Source organism: Micromesistius poutassou (assembly GCF_964030765.1).
Source record: "Micromesistius poutassou genome assembly, contig: SCAFFOLD_5479, whole genome shotgun sequence".
Classification (NCBI taxonomy): Eukaryota; Metazoa; Chordata; class Actinopteri; order Gadiformes; family Gadidae; genus Micromesistius; species Micromesistius poutassou.
This window is the reverse complement of record NW_028177603.1, coordinates 1-15,905: the sequence shown is the minus strand read 5'-3', so window position 1 is coordinate 15,905 and position 15,905 is coordinate 1. Positions and strand designations below refer to the sequence as shown.

General features: G+C 53.2%; 1 protein-coding gene across 1 annotated transcript; it reads left to right on the top strand.

The window, feature by feature from the left end:
* Positions 1-198: 198 nt before the first annotated feature.
* On the top strand, positions 199-13,078 carry LOC311375873 (ectopic P granules protein 5 homolog; the record flags this gene model as incomplete). The annotated part of the gene is made up of 15 exons (XM_084490900.1): positions 199-393; positions 951-1,164; positions 1,651-1,838; positions 2,235-2,442; positions 2,847-2,922; positions 3,324-3,427; positions 4,032-4,207; positions 4,816-5,043; positions 5,632-5,841; positions 6,701-6,848; positions 7,949-8,191; positions 8,647-8,860; positions 9,454-9,671; positions 10,014-10,128; positions 10,537-13,078. Coding segments are annotated over 13 exons (2,325 nt in total), but the record flags the coding sequence as incomplete, so codon positions are not given.
* Between the last annotated feature and the right edge of the window lie 2,827 nt (positions 13,079-15,905).

The window sequence follows — 15,905 nt, the reverse complement described above, 5'->3', positions numbered from 1 at the left end:
ATACAATCTAGGATTCTAATCTAGTCTGAGCACAGTGTGACACCATGTTCATTTAGAAAGAACGCAACACACATTCATCACATGATCATCAATGGGAATATTAATCAAGCCTGTGACTTTGCCTGTGTCTGGCAATATTATGGAAATCGTGTTATTTCAGAATTCAAATTAATAATTAAAAAACGTGTGTGTGTGCAGGTGTTCATCCAGGGAACGGCAGCCGAGTGCGGTCGCGTCCTGACGGCCATCTTGGAGCAGAGACGCCTCTGCCCCCTCATCTCCCCCTTCTTCACCCCCAACGCCGCGCCCAATCAGGTGGTCTCCCTCTACCAGGACGTGGTGACATCACTGCACCCCGACAGCGCTGACGTCATCTTCATGCTGCTCACCAAGGTGGGGGTCCAGTCCTGGGGTCGTGGTCGCGAAAGGCCTTTTCCACCTGGCTGCCATCTTGGCTCTGAACGCTAGCGAACCGACTGCACCGATCCGCATTCAGCTCCCAAACGGCTAGCTAGCGCTTAGCACCAAGATGGAGCCAAGGTGGCCACTATGTGAACAAGGCACATGATGACGAGGTGCCAGGTTTTCTCTTAACAGGCGTCTAGTCCACAGGTGAAGACAAGATAGTATACATTTACATTGAGGGCATTTAGCGTTAACGGGCATTGACGCTTTTATCCAAAGCGACTTCCAATAAGTACAATTATCAGAAACAAGAGAAACAACAATATATCGCTGTCGGTACGGTTAGGATGTTCATAGAACCAAGTGTCAAGCGCTAACAATCGCTCGGTTACCCCCTTATCCAAATATAGCTAGTATACAATGCTACACGATGCTAGCTACTATTTTTAATTGAAATCTGATGCAATAGAATGTATCCTCAGATTCATTCAGTCACACACGACTCCACCCCTCTGACCTGCTGCTCTGTATCCCCCCCCCCCCAGTTCGACCTGCCCCAGTGGCTGAGCGAGGCCCAGCCCTCCTTCTCTGAGCGGAGCCGCCTGCTGGAGCTGGTGCACGGCGCGCTGTGTGTGTGCGGGCCGGACCCCGAGCCCGACCTGCTCACCCCCTTCCACCTGTTCACGCGCCACTGGGTCAAGCTGCTGCGCCACCACTTCCCCGACCACTACAGCGACGGCCTGCGTCTGCTCATGACCAGTGAGCCTCTCAACCTCCGCTATTCAATTCAGTTTGAATTCAATCCAATTGTTCTGTGTAAAGCCCGTAATCACAGGTACAGTCGCAAAGGGCTTAACAAGCCGTATATTCATGGCACCCCCCCTGACCCTAGCCCCCCCGGAGAGCAATAGAAAACTCCCTTCATTAGCCAGGAAGAGGGTTAGGGTCTCTAACTTAGTAATTGGGCGACAGTTTCAGTTTCAGGGGTCTTAAAATGTGGTCTGTGAAACCCATTGAGACTGTAGGTGGTACTTAGGGGCTGTACTTGCCTTGCACTGCAGCATGCAGTGATGCATGAGCACTCTGCAGAGCAGCTTGTGTTCAGCTCCAAGAAGCAAAGTCAACGCCGATAGTAAATGTTCTCAGAGATGTGAATCAGGATCAGCTCTAGACTCTGGGTTTAAAACGTGAAGTCTCACCGCGGCCCCCTGTCCCGTGCCCCCCACCCCCCCCCCCCCCCCCCAGGCTCCTCGGACCAGCTGCTGGCCCCCGAGTGCTGGAAGGAGACCCTTCGCCTGCTGGGCTGCCTGCCCCCTCCCCGGAGTTCGAGGGGCCCCGCGGAGCCCGGGGCCGGCGGGGCGGACCCCCAGGGCCCGGCCGTGGGCTCCCCCGCCGCCCACTACAGGACCTCCGTCAGCCTCTCCCCCCAGCAGGTGAGGAGCGGGGGTCTGCGTGATGGAGACCCACAGAGGGATTCATAAGTGTTATCAAGCCCAGACCAGAGACATGTGGTGGCAGGACAAGTGTTATGCATTAGAAAGTATAACATTTTAAAAACACAATGCATTTAGCAGACACTTTTATCAACTTACAACCACTCATACACACATTCACGCGCCGACTGCGGCGTCAACCGCGCACGGCGACCGCCAGCTCTCCGGGGACAGTGAGGGTGAGGCGTCTCGCTCAGCTGACACTCTAGAACTAGAATGAGCCGGGGATTGAACTAGCAACCTTCTGGTTACAAGTACACTTGAACTCCTGAGCCACTGCCGCCCCCCCCTAGAGCAGACGGGGTAACGTCGCGGCCCTCTGTGTTGGCCCTGCAGGCCGCCGAGACGGTGGACTGGCTGAGCGACTACTTCCTGCGCGGCCGCCTCAGCAAGCCGGACCTGCGCAGCTTCGGGCTGTACTCGGCGTGGACGCCGTACGTGGGCGACGTGGTGACCTTCTGGGGCCACCTGGGGGCCTCCCTGCTCAACACCCAGCTCAGCAGCTGCTCCAGGGAGCCCGTGGGCGGCGCTAAGGTCCTGGCAGGTAAACGTCTACCCCCCCCCCCGCCCCCCCCCCTCTGCAGACCAAACGATTTCAAAGTAAGAGTTCTTTCAAGTAAAGTTTTTTTTCAAAGTAAAGGTTTGACTGACTCACTCCTGTCCAGCCACCATCTCTCTCTCTCTCTCTTCCATCGAGAATGTGGACTTATTTTTTCATCTACCTTTGTACTCCTCGGACTGTGTGTACAGACATGGATTCTGTCTTATTTTAGTACTTTTATTTTTTCAAATCTCTTTTTATTCCACCGCTGTCCTGTCCTGTGCAGTGGCTCCTGTGTTTCCCTTCTGATCGATACGTTATATCGAGATATATTGATCTGTATGTGTCTGCCTGCTGGAGTCTTTAAAGGTGAAAGTTGTTTTCTAAACCCTGACTGTGTTTTCCAGGGGTGAACTCGGTGCACAGTAAGCTGGTGGATTTGTTCAAGCCCTGGATCTTCCCGTTGGACACAGACGACCCCAGGTAAAGAGGAGGGTGTGGGGGGGCTCTGGTTGTGTCCTGCTGTCTGTCATTACTGTTTATCGGTGCAGGACACCCTGTTCAGGGTAGAGGTCTTCACAGGTCTAAATAAGCTCTTCCCTGAACATAACCCTTACCACTCAATGGATCCGTCCATTTGAAACGAAACACAGATCTGACCCAGAACTGCCGTCAGTTCAGCTAGAACGTGGAGGGGATGCCAGGGTCAGGGGGCTGGTTCATGGTAGGGGGGTCCGTCGACAGAGCTCTAGTTTATGACACTATACCCCCTAATCCATTCAAGATGCATCGCAAGTAGACCACCGCTCTGAATCCTATACACAAGACAGCCTGCTCCTTCAGCGAGTGAGTCCCCCTCTCACGGTCCTGATGCTGTTCCCTAGCAACCCCAGGTGTTACCCCTGGCTGGAGACGGATGCTGCTGCGGCGGGCCGCCTGGTGGGCCTGTACGCCCACCTCACCGACACGCTGCACAGCAAGTTCAGAGGTCAGTCCCCCGCATCGCTGAGGTCACACAGGACTTGGAGTCAAGCTCTGTCAGAATGGAACAATGTGTACCAATCCTGAAAGGGTAAAGGACGGGGAGGTGTGTCCCTATGGTTACCAGACAACCTTCTGTGGGCTCTCATTTGACATTGCCATTTTATGCAATGGTAATTGGGCAATTAGTGCTGTCCCTGACATTTGATTGTGTGTGTGTGTGTGTGTGTGTGTACGTGTGAATGTGTGTGCACGCTTTTGTGTGCACGTAGACTCTGCATAGCCTCCCCCCTTACCCCTCCAGCCCCCCACACCCCTCTTACGCACTTATTGTAGGTTGTACGTCCTTGCACTTAAAAATAGTACTTTGTAATAGTAGCCTTGTGTAGCAGCTATCTAGCTATCTAGCTGTCTTTGTTGTATACAGGGAATGGGTTAACCTAGCGATTGTTAGTGCATGGCCCATGGTTCTATGAACATCCTTACTGTACCGACAGCCATATATTGTTGTTTCTCTTTCTTCGGAACAAATGTACTTATTGTACGTCGCTTTGGAGAAAAGTGTCTGCTAAACGCCCTGAATGTAAACGTAAACACGCGTGTTTTCCCAGAGCGCCTGCTGCCGGGCCAGCGGGGGGCGCTGTGGCTGTGCATGATGAGGTACTGCGAGAGCTGCACTTCCCCCCGCACCCCGGACTACCTGCTGTACCTGTACCACACGCACCTGCGCAGCCTGCCCTGGGCCCAGCTGCACCCCGACACCCAGCTCATGGAGCAGCTCTTCAAGGTAGGGCCCCCGGGCCTGCACCGTCACCTACACCGTCAACTACACCGTCAACTACACCTACACCGTCACCTGCACAGTCACCTCCACTTACACCTACACCTACACATTACCTCCGCTGTCACCTACAGCTCCACCTCCAGCTACACCGTCACCTACACCTACACCTACAGCTTCACCTATACATACACCTAGACCGTCACCGCCACCTACAGCTTCACCTACACCTACACCCAGACCGTCACCTCCACCTACACCTACAGCTTCACCTCCACCTCCACCTGCACCATCACCTCCACCTACACCTACAGCTTCACCTACACCTCCACCTACACCGTCACCTAGAACACACGCGCTGTGGAGCCGCTGCTGGTGGTGCAGACTTTAGAAAGCCCTTTCTGGAGGGCGTGTGGAGAAAGGTTGACTATTTCTACTGTGCCCCTGCAACCATTATTAATAACACGTCTAACAAACATCTCTATTTATAAAGCACTTAGCTCTCCCTCCTGGAGTCCATCCATCTGTAAACAATGACGTTCATGAGTCCAAAGGCACAAAGAAACAGACGGTACAGAAGCCCAGACGTCTGCTCGCGTTCTGTCCGTGTGCAGGTGGAGAGAGGAAGTCCCAAGAGCTGCTTCCTGTTCCTGGGGGAGGTCCTCTGCGGGGTGAACTGGGTCAGCGTGCTGAGCGACCACTTCCAGCCGCCGCCGCCGCCGGCCCGCGCCCCGTCGGCCTACCCCGCCCTGGAGCCCCAGGGCGACGCCCACACCATGCTGGTGTACCTGCTGCACATGCTGGTGTTCCTCACCAAGGAGGAGGCGCTCCTCAAGCTGCCGGTGAGTCCGCCGCCGCCGCCATGACAACCGGCCACCCACACCCCCCATCAACGATTTCAAATGTTCTGCCTGTATGTGTGTGTGTGTATGTCAATCATGACCCCCATTGCACTCCCGATCATCCCTGGAAGGATGGATCCCCCACTCTGCGTTCCTTCTCACAATTTCTTCCTTGCTAATTCATGTTTTTTTGAGTTTTTTCTTGCCCTCTGGGAGGCTATGGGGGGGGTGTCATAAATATATGGACTGTTCAGCCCTTTGAGACTGTACCTGTGAGTAAGGGCTATACAAATGAAATTGAATTACATTTAATTTAGAACCCTCACTTCACCGCGATGAAGACCCTTAGCTCACCACTAGAGGAAGGACACACGTGACTCCCATAGGGATGAGGGTCGTGTGACCGGAGGGTCATGTGACTGGAGTAGCAGGTGTCATGGCTCCAGCGGCGGTTTAAATGCAACATAATTCACCTTTCAATCAGGGAGCAAAGAGATTCATACAAGGCTTATTCACTTAGGTGGTGACATAGTGAAGAAGATTGTAGTGACTCCCCCTCCTTGTTCTACCTCTTGGATCGACCCACAGGACTCCCCCCTGCTCAGCCTGTTGGTGCAGTCCTCCTCCCTGCCCTGGCATGAGGTGGACCTGCCCTCGTACCAGGGCATCATGGGGTACGTGGGCACCCACTACCCCGCCTCGCTGCTGCTCAGTACAGACTCCGCCCCCCAGCTGCTGGTCCAATCGCTGCGCAGCGCCGCCGGACTCTGGCCCCGCCCCTACGGGACTACACACAGGGTGAGATGGGAGGAGCCGGGGTTTGGCTCAGTGTTACCCCACCGTGGGGTCGGGGCCCCTCGGGGTCCCCTGATACATACAGGGGCCAGGGGACCACTATAAGATAGAGATATGTATAGATATAGATAGAGATATTTATAGATATAGACATATATATGTATAGTATAAGTATAGATATATATGTTATATATTTGATGGTAAATTGTGTGTGTGTGTGTGTGTGTGTGTGTGAGTGTGTATGTGTAATACGATAAAGATATGTATATATATATATACAGATATATATGTGATATATTTGATGGTACATTCTTCATTGACTGACTCCCCCACTGTGGGCAGATTACGATGCAGCATCCTGTTTATTCTTGGCAGCGTTGTGGTTCTAGACCGTCAGACGGATCTGGAGTGTGGGAGTTTTTTTAATCAATACAATATGCACTAGCACACTCCGACTCACAGGCCCTACGGTTTAGACGCTCCAGTCGCCCCGATTCATACCAAATATTCCCAAAGTGAATGTGGGTTTGAAGGTTTGAAGAAAGGCTCTGTCCATACAAACAGACTCCTAATGAAACCACGAGCAAACCAACCATGAGCAAACAAACCAATTAGCAGTGCTGATGGTGCAAAACCTCCACGTGTGTGGGGAACAAGCAGATGCAAGATGGGGTTGCAAGCTTTCTTTGTGACCCCAAAAATGGGGTCACGGGCCCAACAAAGGGTTAGGGGTCAACCGAGACACTCCATAAACAGTCAGCGCAGTACAAGTGACGCCATCCTAACCAGTGTCCTGCTCTTCCCCCCCCCCACCCTCTGCCTCTATCAGCCTTCTGCTTCTGTGTCTGCCTCTGTTTCCCAGGAGGCCACGGTGAAAGCAGGGGTGTGTGTTAGCTGGTGCGTCCAGTCACTGGTCACCCTGGAGCAGGGAGGCGGCGGCATCAGCCTGGCCGGCCTGAAGGCCCAGCTGGAGAGCCTGCTGGAGAGCGTCATCGCCTTCAACCCGCCCGGTAATGGAGACGCCAGGCCCCGATATGCTAACGTGGCATGTATGCTAACGTAGCATATATGCTAACCGATCAATCTCTCAAAGTCTTGCTTCATCAAATCAACAGAAAACTGGAAACCGAAAAACCGGTGCATTTTACAGATGCCAAATATTGACAGATAGCACGTACTGCTGAGGTGATCCTTCAGGTGGGATGGTTGACCACTAGGCGGGGGGGGGGCTTCTACTGAGCCCCCTGCACCCATTATTAATAACACTACTAATAAACATGCTCATGCTCATGTTCTGCGGGGACGTGACCGTCAGCCTAGCCGACCGGTGCTTGACTTCTCGTCCCCAGCGTTCAAAGCCCTTCTGGCTGTGATTGGTCCCCTAAGGATAACTGAGTCAGGTGGTGCACCGATAACCAATAGGAAGGATTCTCGCTCCGGACACTTTGAAGACCTCGCCGTGGAAACAGCCACGTGAGAGGTGGAGAGGGATTAGAAGCCGCCTGCTTGTCTTCATCTCCGTGTCTCCAGTGGGCTGACATTACAAAGATGAAATAATAAATATTAATCATCAAGTCGGTTTTAATTGGAATGTAATCTGTTTGAATTGTAGGGCGTTTCCTTCACCAATCAAACTTCTTGTCTTCCCCCCTCCCTGTTTGTAAACTGGCCACCGTCATCACATTGAAACGTTAGAAACTAGTGTCAAGTTTAAATAATGTAGCATATAGATATAAATGTCTACCTCATGAACTATTTACACGCCTACTGCTCAAACTGTGTGGAGTGGGTGTGGAGATATATTAGACGTATTCATTTTTCATTGTTTCTACTGGTCTGTTTTGACTGGCCACTAACCGGCCACTAACTGGGCGGTGCAGTTTGAATGCATGGCGGGAATGTCCCCGCTGGCACCCAGTCCATGACATTCATCGTCCTGCAAATCAGAGCTGTCATCAGTAGGCTCAGCGGCTCAGAGGCTCAGCCACCATGGTGTCTCCTCTTTTGGCCGTCGACGTTCACCACAACTGACGTTTATTTCAAATTCAAACCTTTGTAGATCTTCTAGATTGCCGTGTTAAAGGTTCCCCCTCTCCTCTCTCCCCTCCAGAGACGGGTCTGGAGCAGAGACACATGGCCCTGTGTGGCCTGTTCAGCCAAGCCCTGTCCCTGCTCAACAGGGTGGGCGTGTCCACGGGCGAGGCCCTCGCCGCCCATGTCATTTCCTGGCTGGACAGGAAGGCGCGAGCGTTCCCCATCCTGCCGCTGCTCACCGCCTGCTCCCAGGCTCTGGCCTCGGTGCGTCACATGACCCGCATCATGGAGGCCTGCATCACCGCCTACTTCGACCACGGTACGCCCACAGAGGGTGGAGTTTACATCTACATTAACATTTACATTAACATTGACATTTAGGTCTTTTAGTCGCTTTTATCCAAAGCGACTTACAATAATTACATTTGTCCGAAGAAAGAGAAACAACAATATATCGCTGTCAGTACAGTAAGGATGTTCATAGAACCAAGTGCCAAGCACTAACAATCACTAGGTTAACCCATTCGCGGTATGCGACAGCTAGGTTAAGATGCTACACCATGCTAAGTAGTATTTTTAAGTGAAAGGACATACAACATACAATAAGTGCGTAAGAGGGGTGTGTGGGGGTCGGGGGGTAAGGGGGGAGGCTATGCAGAGTCTAGGTGGACAAATGAGTCTTGAGTCTTTAGCGGAGGCTGGATGTTGAACCTAAGGCCAGTCACAAAGGGATGGGTTCTGATTGGTCGGCCTGTGATCATTCTCCTCTTCCAGCGGAGGAGGAGTCTGTGGGCTGGGGGCCCGTGTTGGCGTCCCTTCAGGTGCCCGAGCTCACCATGGAGGACTTCCTGTCCGAGAGCCAATCGGGAGGCTGCTTCCTGACCCTGTACGCCTTCGTCCTGCAGCGGCTCAACACGGAGCACACGGCGGCCAATGACAGGAGGACCTTGGCGCTGCTCAACTCGTGGACCAATCAGGTCGACCCTAGGTGGGTCCTGATCTCCAGACCTCACGTCCTCTTAAAGCGGTTCTCCTGCTTCCAGCCAGGGTTCTTCTTCAGAACTTTAACTGACAAACATCTCAGGCTCTGACCCGGTGTGAAACATGGAGGACGCTTCACGTTCTCCCGTCAGCATTAACCAGAGCAGTGGTTCTCAAATGGGGGTACGCATACCCCTGGGGGGGGGGGGGGTACTTTTAGGGTATTGAGAAAGTTTAGGAAAAAAGAAAAAAAAAAGCTATAATTAAAAAAAGTCTAATTTTCATTTCTGTTGGCTAAGAGATTAGCTAACAGAGATGAGCCAACAGTTGCAAGAGATTAGCCAACAGTTGCATGAAGCACAGGCCCAGGTTTCTCACTCAATTATGAGTATTTAATGTTCATGTTTACACTGCCAAATAGAACACTGACACTCCCAAAAGGGTTTTCTGTCGGTGAAGGTGGTTCTCAGCTGAAAAAATGATCTTAGAGGGAATACACCAGTACAAAGAGTTTGAGAACCACTGAAGTTAGAGGCTCCACGAGGAGCGGCAGAACATTCCTCTGGATATTAAAAGTGTGGCTGGTCGTGTTTCGTGCAGCGGGCCCGGGGACGAGGCCAAGCTGTTCCTGTGGTGGCACAAGGCCCTGGCCCTGTCAGCGGAGCAGCTGCAGCCCGGGGGGGGCCAGGGGAAGCCCCCGGCGTGGCCCTGGGCCTCCTGAGGCTGACCGCCAGGCTGGCCCAGCTGGGGGAGGAGAGGCTGAACTCGGGGCTCCTGGGGGCCATCGGGCTGGGCAAGCGCTCGCCCGTCTCCAACAGGTAAGACGGTCGCGCCTCGTGTTCCTCGGGGCGCCATACGGTCGCTCCTGCACTAAATGGTAAATGGGACTGCGTTTATTCTGTGCTTTTCGAACCAGTGGCCACTAAAAGCGCCTCACAATATTGCCAAACTTTCACCCATTCATGCACACGTTCACACACCGACGGCCGTGTCGACCACGCAAGGCGACAGCAAGCTGGTCGGGAGCAGTTGGGGTGAGGTGTCTTGCTCAGGAACACCCTGACACGCTAGGAGGAGCCAGGGATCGAACTAGCAACCTTCCGGTTACAAGTCACCGCTCTAGCTCCTCAGGACGACGTGTCTGCTCCGTGTGTGTCCAGGTTCAGGGTGGTGGTGCGCTGCCTGGCGGTGTTCCTGACGGTGCAGGTGGTGTCAGAGACGCAGCTGCGTCTCCAACCAACCGCTGACCTGGAGCTCTCCGCTAAAGAACTACAGGTACGCACCGACACTGCATCCATACTAGTACGATACATGCTAGATATTGTTAGCCTCATGGCTTAATTGCCTTAGTCATTTTTTGGCCAAATGTGAAATCTAACCTAATGCTGATCCTAACGCTGCTGATTCACTGTGACTGATTGGCTATATCCTAAGCCAATCAGAGTTATTTTTACATTCCATAATCTCTATCTGCCTCATTCATCTATTCTGCATTTTTGACGCTAAATACAAGATGAAGCTATGAAAATAAAATATGACTTAAGCAATTATGCTATGAGGCAAATGATATGTATGTGTATGTGATGTATATAGGTGTATATATATTTGAGTTATTACCATTTGCAATCTTAGCACTGAATAAAGCGTTGTCTCCGTGCCCTCTGCCCCTGGTTCTGCCTGCAGGCCCTGTCCACGCTGGAGGCCCTGCCCAGCAGCAAGCAGTACGCTGAGCTGGAGGACTCTGTGACCAAGGCCGTCCAGTTCATCCGCCACCCCGGGCCACTGCCTGAGAGACGGGGCCAGGCTGCTGACCCTGCTGGCCAACCTGCTCTACCCCGAGCTCAGATACCTGCACATCATTCGCTGACCCGCTGGCCAACCGGCTCCACCTTCAGCCGAGATACCTGCACATCATTCGCTGATCCACTTCAGGCATCTACCGGACATCCCCCCCCCCCCCCCCCCCCGCCACTCTGATATTCTGAACCTTGGGTTATCTTTTGTGACAATCCACATCCATCCTGCTCAGAACCAAACAGGAGCTGCTCCTTTTCCAGTGGAACCAGAACCGATATTGAACTCTTTTATTGGCGGGAATTGCCGTCCAGATGTGTGGACTATTATCTGCTGGTGGTATCAAACCTCTGAAAGGCAAGTTGTTACGCACTAACGCTGTTTTTCACGCCCTCCGTGTTTACTCTATCATTATCTATGCCTTGTGTCTAATCGTGGCCTTTTGATTTGCGAACGCTAGTACTGCACATATTTATGTATCGTCCATACATTGATCTGGGAGAAGCTTCTGGAGCGTCGAAGTGTCGATGTGTCCAGCCCACTGATTGGTTGGCCTCACTGACCAATCACCTGCAGGCATCGAGTCGAGGGCATGCCAGTTGAGCCAATTAGAGCCCCCCACCCTCACAACATGATACCTGTGCACAGGCCAGAACAACCATGTGTTTAGTTGCTGCATTTGAACCACAGTGTCACATCTCATGTAGGGCCAGAAGTGGTTCTGTGCATTTTGCCAAAGGAGAGTGGAGAGTGTAAAGCTGCTGGAAGCCCGTCAGTAGTGCAGAGTTTGGACCTTCTCAGCTCGCTATGTTTCCCCCTGTGGACCTGAGAACCACCAGCACTGATTTCATGAGCGCCAATTGGACCGTACCCCTGCGCCGGCGGGGTCCTCCAAATGAGTTTCAAGTCTCTCTTTGCTAAATGCCACATATATTAAGATGTGTGCAGCTCACCAAGTGGCAAATGTATTTCCACCAGAAGGTATTAGGCTTATTGTGTGTTGCGTGACAAACGGTCATACACCCACTACACACCTATTCTCAATCCCCCTTCTCCATTCGGACCTTGGGTCAGTCTGTGCAGTCTTATGGTGACTTCTACTTGTGCGTCACAGGTAACTTCGAGAGCCACTCTTCCATGCAGGAGAATAAATGACTCTAGAATCAGCAGCGTGCGCCTGTGGCCCACTTAGTGGAGGCTGTTAAATCAATAAGCACTCCGGTGACTCAGTGCTTTGGAATGGTTCTCAGGAACACAGGGACAGTAAATATACCAGGAGGGACGGCGCGACAGACAGAATATATTAAGTTTGCTGTCATTGGATTTAATGACGTGTTGTTATCGCTCCTGCTGGTATGGCTGAATGTATGAATGTTTTGCGTGTGTGAGCTGAGCTGAGACAGACTTGGGAAAACATGACTTGTAGGAGAGAGACTCTTTCACTGGGTGAATCTCTGGTGTGAATGTGTGTGTGTGTGTGTGTGTGTGTGTGAGTGAGTGTGTGTAATATTGTGTGTGTGTGTGTGTGTGGCATTAGATCCCTTACAAATCATCTAATGCCATTGTGTGCGTGCGTGTGTGCGTGTGTGCGTGCGTGTGTGCGTGTGTGCGCGCGCGCTCGCACGTGTTTACGCGTCCTCATCTCAAAGCGTGTCTGTCAGGCCGCGAGACTGCGGGTCTTTTAAGGCAACGCGCGGCTCAGCCTCCCCGGCTGCTGGGAGCCGAGAGGAACACGGGGTGAGCCGAGGAGACGGAGGAGAGCAGAGGGAGCCAGACGGAGCTCTGTCACGCCCTCGCTCTCTCCCCGCTCATCTTCTGATGCCCCCCCCCCCCCCCCCACCCTCACCACCACCACCACCACCACCCACCACGTAGCCAGTGGGCCGGCGTCTGTTGTCTCCCCCCCCGCCCCCCTCCCTCCCTCCCCGTCTGTCCGTCTGTCCTCAGGTCAGGTGGGCGGGGGGGTGAGAGACGGGCAGCTGGCTCTCATTGGGCGGCGTTTAGGTTGAATCCGTGGGATTCGTCAGACAGTCTTTATCCTGAGGAGCCGCTGGGACGCGACGCGGGGAAACGCAGACCAGACACAACGCAGGCTGGCTGGCGGGTTTTTTCGTGGTTGTCATGGAGACGAACGATGGGCTCCGGCATCTCTCTGTTCCCCCGTCGCGTCTGGAACACGCGCACGCACACGCACACGCGCGGCGGAGCAGAGCCATGTGTACACACACACACACACACACACACACACACACACTCTAAGAACCTGCAAGCCTTCGCCCAGGGAGGACATCGTGTTCCGCTTTGACTCACTGCTCAATATTCAAAGCGACGATTAGAATAGAAGATTACAAAAGAAATGGCTGAATTGCAAATTGTTTCCTAATAAACAATTAACAAAGAAAAACGTGAAACGTTGTCGGGTTTGTTGAGCGGGTGCTGAAGTGAAATGACCACAATGCCTTGTGGTATATTCCCCCCCCTGAGCCCCGCACTATGTCCCACGACACATGGTGCCGGCTGGGGGTGAATACCGGCGGACTGAGGCCCAGCTGCCGGGACGGGACAGCTGCGGCCCGTCGGCCCCACTGCTGCTGCTGCTGCTCACCGGACCCCCGCTCCCCTCCACCGCCGGCGCCCGGAGGAACACGAGCGCACACACAACGTGACTGATCTGCTCTTCATCATCGCTGCGTTTTCACCTGAAAGTGGGCGAGGGTGAACGTGTGTGTGTGTGTGTGTGTCAGTGTGGGTCTGTGTGTGTGCGGTTGGCTATGTCTGTTGCTGTGCCTGTTTGTGGTGTGTGTGTGTGTGTGTGTGTGTGGTGTGTGACGTGTCAGACAGACTCATCGACTGAGACACCCACTTTAACTCACACCTCTTTATCCACAGGATGACTCAAATAAACTTGATCTCTCTCTCCGAGGGGGTCTGAGGCAGAGTGTGCGTTCATATGAACATTCATATGGGAACCTGACGTAGTTTATGGTGATAACTGCTTGGTTAAATATCAAAGCAGATATTCAGAGATACATACAAATGCACTACAACCTCCATGTGACCTCATCTTTGAGTTGTGGTTAGTCACTCCTGATAAGACTCGATTGATTCTTGATTTAACGGGTTTTTTTCAACCAATCAAGGCAAATCCATCGCATCCATTGGTCAGCAGTGGATCAGAAGTTCACCGTGATAGTGAAACCCGTGCGGGGGGCGTGTCTTCACACCCTCTTCCCAACTTTCTGTTCTTGGGATTGACGAGGCTTCTCTGGGAAGGGAAGCTGCTCTCATTCCTTTCTGATTTCGCAACGAATCAAATCATTCCCGTGACTAAACACACACGTAGAGAGAGAGAGAGAGAGAGAGAGAGAGAGAGAGAGAGAGAGAGAGAGAGAGAGAGAGAGAGAGAGAGAGAGAGAGAGAGAGAGAGAGAGAGAGAGAGAGAGAGAGAGAGAGAGTGTGTGTGTGTGTGTGTGTGTGTGTGTGTGTGTGTGTGTGTGTGTGTGTGTGTGTGTGTGTGTGTGTGTGTGTGTGTGTGTGTGTGTGTGTGTGTGTGTGTGTGTGTGTGTGCGTGCGTGCGTGCGTCTAATTCCGTCGCAGATGGAAGGATTTTCCAGCGAATCGTCAGGGGCTGACGGGGGGGTCATCCTCTATTTCAGAGGGGGGGGGGGTGCTCAGAGCCGGCTCCGTGACGTCACGAGGCGCGCGGCGGGGCGGCGGCGGAGGGGGACAGCGCGCGGGGGGCGATGAGCCTCCACACCGACACACGGAGGAGAGCAGGCAGGACCATGGCGGACGTCTGACAGTCCTCACGCCGCCGAGAGAAAAAAAAAAAAGAACAACTGGTAGGACTTTTGAGGTTTTATTATTTACTGCTGTTCTCCGATCTGTCGTTTTGTGAGACGCGTAATTTGGTTCTTGGTTTTTTAGCGGCGCTCCTCGGTCCTCTCGCTGACCTCAGATCAGGGAACACACGGCGATATCTAAATGTTCTCTGTTCTCCGTTAATGGTCATGCGGATGTCCGGGGCGACGCGGAGACGTGTAGCGGGCTACTGGTTATATTCCGTCTAAACTGGGGGGCACTGGTCGGCGCTGTGCCTTTGTCTCACTGCGCTCCCAGTCAGCATAGCTCCACTTCTCCACATAATCCTAGACTACATATCTTCATCGCCCGGGAAGAGGGATACCCACTGAATAAAACACGTGTACGGAGAGGATGGGTTGTAAAGCGGTCCCATTCAGTCCCAGTGTGTAGAACAGACTAATGAGGAGAGCGCTTGAGGTTCTGTCCGACCGCGTTTTCAGGACCCTCACTCAGCAGCAGAGCGGTCGCTAAATGATCCAAACACCCTTTATATTAAATACAGCGGAACACACATCGCGATGGATGCCAGAGATTCCTAGTTCTCATCGTGACCTACACGTAGGGACGTGTCGAGAACAGACAAACCCTCCTGCATCGCGGGCGGAGGGGATTCCATCACTCGCCGCGTCTTCCTCCTCGCGCCGTGGATGCTGATGAGACGTTCTACTACATCCCCATGGCAACACTCACCAGAGCGAGCTCGTGGCGTTCCCAGCGGGGGGTTTCCAACCTAGGCAATAGCGTGAATGATGTCTCCATATCGAGCCGAGTAAAACACATATGTGACGGCAGTGGCGGTGAACTGTTCGGAGCTCTCGACTCATTAGGAGACTGCGGACCTCGGTGAGGCCCCACTTCAGGTCATCTGATGCATCATTCGATTATAATTCTAATGCCTATTATAACACCTGCATTATGGGGTCGAGGGCGATGAGTTGCAGATATGGATGACACCGTTTTCATCCAAAAGAAGGGTTTGAAGGTTTGAAAGTACTCCACGTGCATCATGTAGATACAAAGCAGCCAGAGTTCAGCCGTTCACTGTGGCGCCGTGCCGACGGGGTCACAAGGAGCAGAGGCAAGTTGGGGTCTCAAGAATATTCCCTGCCCTAGAAATGGGGTCCCAGGCCCAGACGGGCTGGGGACCCCAGTGATACCCCCGGTGTCCCCCGCTCCTCCAGGTCCCGCCATGGGGAAGGACTACTACCAGACCCTGGGGATCCCCAAGGCCTCCAACGAGGATGAGATCAAGAAGGCCTACCGGCGCATGGCTCTGCGCTTCCACCCCGACAAGAACAAGGAGGCCAACGCCGAGGACAAGTTCAAGGAGGTGGCCGAGGCCTACGAGGTGCTGAGCGACCCCAAGAAGAGGGCCGTCTACGACCAGCTGGGAG